Source organism: Ursus maritimus, unplaced genomic scaffold (assembly GCF_017311325.1).
Source record: "Ursus maritimus isolate PB19 unplaced genomic scaffold, ASM1731132v1 scaffold_33, whole genome shotgun sequence".
In the NCBI taxonomy this organism is placed as follows: Eukaryota; Metazoa; Chordata; class Mammalia; order Carnivora; family Ursidae; genus Ursus; species Ursus maritimus.
In genome coordinates this window covers 2449762-2456434 of record NW_024425897.1, presented here as the reverse complement: position 1 = coordinate 2456434, position 6673 = coordinate 2449762, and the positions used below count along the sequence as shown (strand labels likewise).

Here is a 6673-nt window from a genome sequence, read left to right as displayed (position 1 = left end):
CCCCCCCCCCAGTCCCCTTCGGCGCCCCGCCCCGCTCCCCTCCTCCCAGGTCAGGGGCCCGCGCTTACCGGCGGCGGCAGCCCAGGCCGTAGAAGCCGGCAGGGCACGGCTCCCGGCAGTACTTGCCCCGGTAGCCCGGCTCGCAGGCGCACGTGCCGTCCACAGGGTGGCAGCGGCCGCGAAAGCACTGGCAGTAGCGCTCGCAGCGCGCGCCAAACGTGCGCTCGCGGCACTGGCAGCGGCCGCTCTGTTGCTCGCACGGAGACGTGTTGCAGGCGCACTGATTGTTGCAGCTGCGGCCCCACCAGCCTGCGTGGCACAGGCACGCGCCCGTCTGTGGGTCACAGCGCGACGTGGCGCTGCAGTAACACGCGCTGGCGCACTGCGCGCCCCACCAGCCAGGCTCGCAGCGACACGCGCCGCTCCGCGGGTGGCACACGCCATGCTGGCACTGGCACGCATGCTCGCAGCGTGCGCCCCAGCGCCGCGCGTGACACGTACACTGGCCTGTCACGTCCTCGCACTGCCCATGCGGGTGGCAGATACACAGCTCCTTGCAGTCGGGGCCCCAGAACTGGCGCGGGCACTCTGCAGGGCCGGGCACGGAGGTTGTCAGGCCAGGGTGCTCGCGAGGGAGCCCGGAGCCAGCCCAAACCTACCAGCGTCCCGCCCTCCGCCTTTGGGGACCCTCCCCCATGCTGGATCCCCTCTCCGGATCAGATCCCTCCCCATTCACGGGCCCTGCCCCACTGCCCAGCGCCCCCCCCCCACCCTTGCTCACTGGTGTCACAGTTGGCACCGAAGTAGCCATGGCGGCAGCGGCACTCGCCCGGCCGCACGCACACTTCATTCTCCGAGCACGTGGAGTTGCCTTCGCACACCGCTGCGGACAAGACGCGCCTGAGCTGCTGTGGGTGACCTGCCCCCAAACTATCCCCTCCTTTCCGTGTCCCTGCCCACTGCCCAGGTCCCCAGGGTGCCCCACTCACCGACCCCACACTCGTCGCCCTGCTGCCTCCATCCGGCACAGCATGTGGGCTCCTGGGAGCTGCAGGCAGAGAAAGGGCTCCTGAGCCTGAGCCCCAAGCTCTGTGCTTGCTAGGGCTCCCCAGCAACCTCCACCCTACCCACAGGAGGTGGTTATGGAGGCCCTGCCACATGCCAGGGACCGATATAAGTTCGGGAGACTCCCAGCAAATGAGACACAGACTCCAGCCCTGCGGAGCAGACACTGGGAGGCAGCAGAGGACGGACCACCAAGGGATCTAACCTCCAAGAACTTCGCAGTCCCCTCTAGGAAGGGCCTTCCCTCCCCTCCCCATTCCACCTAACTCCTCTGTGACACCACCCCTCCCCAACTAGGCCTGAGAAAAGAACCCCAGGTATCCCAAAAGGGGCTGGTGAGAGGTCCTTGAATCTCTGGGACCTGCTTAAAGCGGCATCGCAGGCTGTGGGGGCGCGGCCAGATGGGTGTCAGGATCTAGATGTGACATGTCCTGGACAGCAGGGACTGGTGGGACCCGATGCGCACACCTGGATACCCAGTTGTCAGATGTGCAGCCTCTGATAGAGGTGTCACTCAGTGGAGGGGCAGGGCACCCCGGGGCGAGTCCTCCACGGCAGCAAGGAAAGCAAAACGTGAGGGGTCCAGAGCACCAGGGCAAGACTTGGAATCGAGGAGGGGAGATATTACAGCCTCTACTTATGTGTTTTAAAAATCTTGTTTTAATTTTATTTGGTTTTACAAGGTACATGGTTACCTCAGTAGGAGGGAAATAACTTGGGCCTGTTGCATTTCAGGGTAGTACGGCCTCCCCAACTTGGGGCACAGAAGTCTGGAGGCCCTGCCAGAGTGACGCATACCACCGGAGAGGGCGCGTGAAGGTTGAGATGGGCTGTGCCCACATTTGGGGAGCCAAGGAGTCTGAGAAGGAAAAGACACTCAGGCTGCAGGTTTGTGGGTCCCATCAGACCTAGAACTTCGCCCAGATCCTAAAGGCCCACAGCAGCCATTCATACTTCAGAGAAAAAGGAGGGTGCTCCTTCAGAGGGGTCTGATCCAGAACCAGCATGTGGTGTTGGAAGGAAGTTGGAAAGAGGCCTGAGACCCTGGTGGGTAGAACTGGCTGGGAAGTGCCCACCCCGGCCATTCCCCACCCCAGAGCATCACCACACCCTGGATGGGCTCCCCCAAACCCAAAGGGTTTGATTGTCCTTCAGGCCAAAGAGGAGGAACCTTGGGAACAGGAACCATAAAATCCCGAACTGCAAGGGGTGGACCCAGCTTCTTTTCTACAAATGAAACAGGAAACCAGGCCCGAGAACACAAAGCAGGCTTGGCCCCCACCATTGTTTCCAGCCACCCAGCCCAGCCACAGGACTCGTAGGTGCCCATCTGCAGGTAGAGCCAGATGTGCCAGCCTATCACCCTCCTGCCCTTCCCGCTAGTTCTGAACCTAGATCCCTGGGTGCAGACCTTTGCAGGTGTCCCTCCTATAGGCGGCCTTGCCAGATAGCCAGCTGGGGTGGCCCTGGCCACATGGCCCTGTGGTTGGGGGTCTGGTTTTACAGCCACACGAAGCTGGATTTAATGCCTGTGTGACTTTGGGCACAGAACTTAACCTCTCTGACTTTCAGACTCCTTATTTGTAGAATGGGGCCCACGGGTCTGGAGGGAGTATTAAGAAAGCCAAGATGTCAAGCGTTTGGCACAAGCGAAGAGCTCAGCCAAGGCTGCAGACTGCTCTCCAGCCCATGCCCTGAGGTTCAAGGAAGCCCCTGAGTTCCCCTGGTCCCCCCCCCCAGCATGGCTGGCACCTAGGCCCCACCCAGCAGAGCTAACACCCTCTATCCCGGGCAGGATGGAGCGCACGTGGGTTCAGCAAGAACATGAGGGTGAGGCCGTGGGAGGCTGTCTTTCCTTCTGGGAGGGCTGGCAGACGAGGCCGGGCTGGGTGGCAAGCCCACCCTCTCAAGAGCTTACAAAAGTGAGATGAGGAGAAAAATGGCCTGGCGCAGAGGACAGTTCCCACACTTGAGCTAGAAGTTAGCGAGACCCTAGGGAGCCAGGCCAAAGGCGGGGCCAGGCCCCTTAGCAAGCAGGCCTTGCTTCGGGCTGCCCCCTCTAGAGATCACAATCATTGCAAACAAAACCGTCATGATTCAAACTGTGTGATCTTGAACCTGCCCATGCCAATGCAGCAAAGCAGCCCGGGAGAACCGCTCACTCCCTATGCCAAAGTCCCCATTCTCTCTCCAACCCAGCCTGGAGCTCCTCTGCCCACCGTACCACTGGGGTTCCCATACTTCCCTGCTCTCCTCCTGCACCCCCCCAAAACCCCTCCTCCAGTTTCTGCCCCCCTCCTTGCCTCTGTCATCTCCCTCAGGCAGCTCCCCGGGGAGCTAGACGAGATGCTGAAAACCCTCGGAGCCTTCCAGTGGGGCCCACCTCCCCAGACTGAATGCCTAGCCTCCCGCAGCCGCAGCCGAAGCCTTCCCCATCTCAGGTAGTGCTGTCCTTCCAGGTTGGGAGCCTGAAACCCCGGAGGCATCAGCTCTACAGTGATTCAGACAGCACACCCCTGATTCATGGAGAAACACGCCGCTCTACCTTCCAAACTGGATCTCGGATGGGATGAGCCACTTCTCCCTACTCTGCCCCATCCTTGCGAGAGCCTCCCTCACTCTTCCCGGTTTCTCCTGACTGACTTCCTAACTGGTTTCTCCTTTACCCTCCTGAGCCAAGTTTATCTCCCACCTGGCAGCCAAACCTGGTCAGATCCCACCCCTCCTCCGTGTAATGCCCCTGGGGATTCCCACAGCCCTCAAAGAAAAAGCCCAGGTCGTCAGAGCAGTGGGGCAGACCCTCTATGGCCTGCCCACCCTCATTCTTTGGCCTCTCCTCCACCATCCCCCTCCCAGGCTCTGCCCAGCCCCTATGGCTCTTTTCTGTGCTTCCAGAAGCCCTTTGCACTTAGAGCTTGCCCCCAGACACCGAACAGCTCCACCTTCTCTCCTGCCCACTCATCACCCCTCAGTGGGTCTCCCCAGATCACCCTAAAGCACACAGCACTCCCCAACTGAACACCTTGCTAGGTGTCAGATGACTTGCTGTAAGTCTCCGCCACTGCAGGGACAGTGGTATTTGTCTCAGCCGCTCTATGGCTGCACAAACCACAGGCCTGGCACATACAGTAGGTGCATGGGATTTTACTGGCTGGGTGTATGCTCCCCTCTTCCAGTTCTCCTGCCCCTGGGGAAGAGGAACCCCTGGTGGAAGCCTTGGACCAGTAATGAAGGAGATGGCCCAGACCCTGGGTGGGCAGTGCCCAGAGGTGGCTGTCCTTCCCATAAACCAGCTCCACACATCATCACAATCATCCCCTCTCCCCTCCATGAGGGGGGTACTACCAACAACCCCATTTGACAGAGGCAGAGACAGTCCCAGAAAGGTTAAGCGATTTGTCCTGGTCCGCACAGGTGGGGAGCAGTGGCACCAGGACCGGAAACCCAAACCCGGTGTCTGGGCTACTGAAACAGGCCTCCTCTTGCGGAGGTGCCCGGGCAACGGGACGGGGGAGCGAAGGGTTCAGGCTCCCGACAGCTCGAGCCTGCCACCAGATCCCCCAGCACGGAGCCCCATCGGGGAAGGAGAGCTGAGGCGGAGAGACAGGGCCGGCAGCGATCGCGCCCTCCCCCTCTCCAGACACGGCCCCGCCCGCCACTGCCACTGCATTCCTGGGGCCGGGGAGGCCCGGGAGGCGGCGGCGGCATCGATGTGAAGCAGATGGCGGGCCAGGCCGGCCCCCGCCCCGGAGGCGGGGCTCGCAGTGGGGAGGGGTCTGCGTGCCTCGGGATCCGAGCTCGGAAACCCCGCGCGGCCCCCTCGCAGCCCCTTGTCTGCGGCGACCGCCAAGCCCCCGGACGCGGCCTCCCAGGGCCCTGCGGCTCAGGGCTCCCCGACGGGACGCAGCCTGGGGCCGCCTCTCCAGCTTACCGCCCGCCCGGCGCCATCTCCCCACCCCCCCGGCTTGCGCCAAGGCACCCCCACACGCCGGCTCCTTGGCCCCGGGTGGAGATGCCCTTGACCTCGCTGTGGCCTCTGACCGGCCGACCAAGTCCTCCGACCCCTGCGCCCACTCCTAGCGTCCTGTCCTCCGCTCTTTTCCCTCGGCGCAAGGTCTTCGGCCGGCCGCTCTCCGGCCGGGCCTGCCCGCTGCCTGTCCCACGCTGGCTTCCCCAGCCGGCACCTCGTGGAGTCCCACGTCTGCGCGGCCCCTCCGAGCACTCAGTATCCCCACCCGGGAGTTCCATATCCGTCGGACCCCAGTGCACGTCATTGTCCTTTCGAATCCTGCCTCTGGTCCACTTTGAGCGCAGGCTCCTCAGTGCCCACCTCCATCACCACCCTCTTCCCACCCGCGCCTACCTCTAAGACACAAATCCGTCCTTCCGAGTCGCGCCAGCGTCAAGATCCACCGGCTCCCACCTCTCAGGAGCGCTGCTCCATCTCCACTCGACCCTCACCCACCCTCCAAACTCGAGCCACACTCGTGCCCGGGGCCTTTGCAAATGCCCTTCCATCGGCTTGGAACGCCCTTCCCCGACTTCTCCCTACGCCTTCGCAATTCAGCCCAAGCACTCCTTTTTTCGAGGTCTGAAATCTCAGACACGGTATGTCACCCCTCGGGGCGCCCACTGCACTCCGTTCTCCCCTCGGCTGACTTCGCGTCTGGGGTATCCTCGGATGCACCGTCGTGGCCCGGCGCCCAGGCTCGGCCTGGAGAGGGGTCGGCGTCGGCGAGGGCGGCGGAAAGGACTAGAGCGTTTAGCTTAGGAAGGTTCCGGACGCCCCCCTCCCCTCGGCCCCTAGCGTCCCCCTCGGCCCCCTCCCCCAGCCAGGCCGGGCTCCTACCCGGGCGCGCGGCACACGTTGCGGCCGCGCGGGTTCAGCTCCTGGGGCGCCGCGGGGCCGGGCAGCAGCCAGAGCAGCAGCAGCAGCAGCGGCGGCAGCAGCGGCGACGGCGGCCCCCCGGCTCGCCGGCGCCGCGCCGGCCCGGCCCCCCGGGGCCCTGCGCCCTCCATGCGGCGCGGGGCAGGCGCGGGGCGGGCGCGGGTGCGGCCGCAGCGAGAGCGGCCGGAAGCGGAGTGCGCGGCCGGGCGGGGGGCGGCAGGAGGGGCGCCGGGCCGGGCAGGAAATTCCACATCGGCTCCCTGATCCCGGGCCAGCCGCGGCCGGCCAGGCGGCAGCGCCCGCCCCGCGCGCCAGACCCCACCCTCCGGCCGCGCCGCCGCCCCTCCGCGCGGCCCCCGCCTCCACGCGGCCGCTAGCAAACTTGGGGGCGAACTTGGAGGAGGCCCGCGGAGCATTGGGAGAGGGAGGGGCCGAGGCGGGAGGGGGGCCCGCCCAAGGAATCCCCCTGTCCCCGAGCCTTTCCCTTCCCTCTCCAGACACCCAACAGAGAAGTCACCCCTGCGCGCTCAATGCGCGGCCAGGCCCGGGGCGGGAAAGGGGGTGGGGGACAAGAACGCGACGCCCCAAAGCTCCCCCGGCCCGCTGCGCCTCGGAACCGGCCCGGGGAGGGCGGCCCGAGGACCGCCGATTGAGGCCGCAAGCCGGCCTCCGCTCCCACACGCGAATCCCTTGTAGAGCGGGGCTGTGATGTTGGCTCCT

At 64.7% G+C, this 6673-nt stretch overlaps 1 protein-coding gene across 3 annotated transcripts in view; it reads right to left on the bottom strand.

Annotated features, from left to right (window-relative positions):
• Positions 1 to 6084, bottom strand: part of SCARF2 (scavenger receptor class F member 2) — a 13821-nt gene extending 7737 nt beyond the window's left edge. For 2 of the 3 annotated variants that reach the window (XM_040619562.1, XM_040619563.1), the window contains exons 1-4: positions 5915 to 6084; positions 990 to 1048; positions 782 to 883; positions 69 to 588 (exon numbers count right to left, since the gene is read on the bottom strand). In XM_040619562.1, the coding sequence (XP_040475496.1) occupies positions 69 to 588; positions 782 to 883; positions 990 to 1048; positions 5915 to 6084 (851 nt within the window). Of the gene's footprint in view, positions 1 to 68; positions 589 to 781; positions 884 to 989; positions 1049 to 1760; positions 2717 to 5914 lie in introns of those variants that run through there. The other variant, XM_040619564.1, reaches the window with a different exon arrangement.
• Positions 6085 to 6673: the final 589 nt, after the last annotated feature.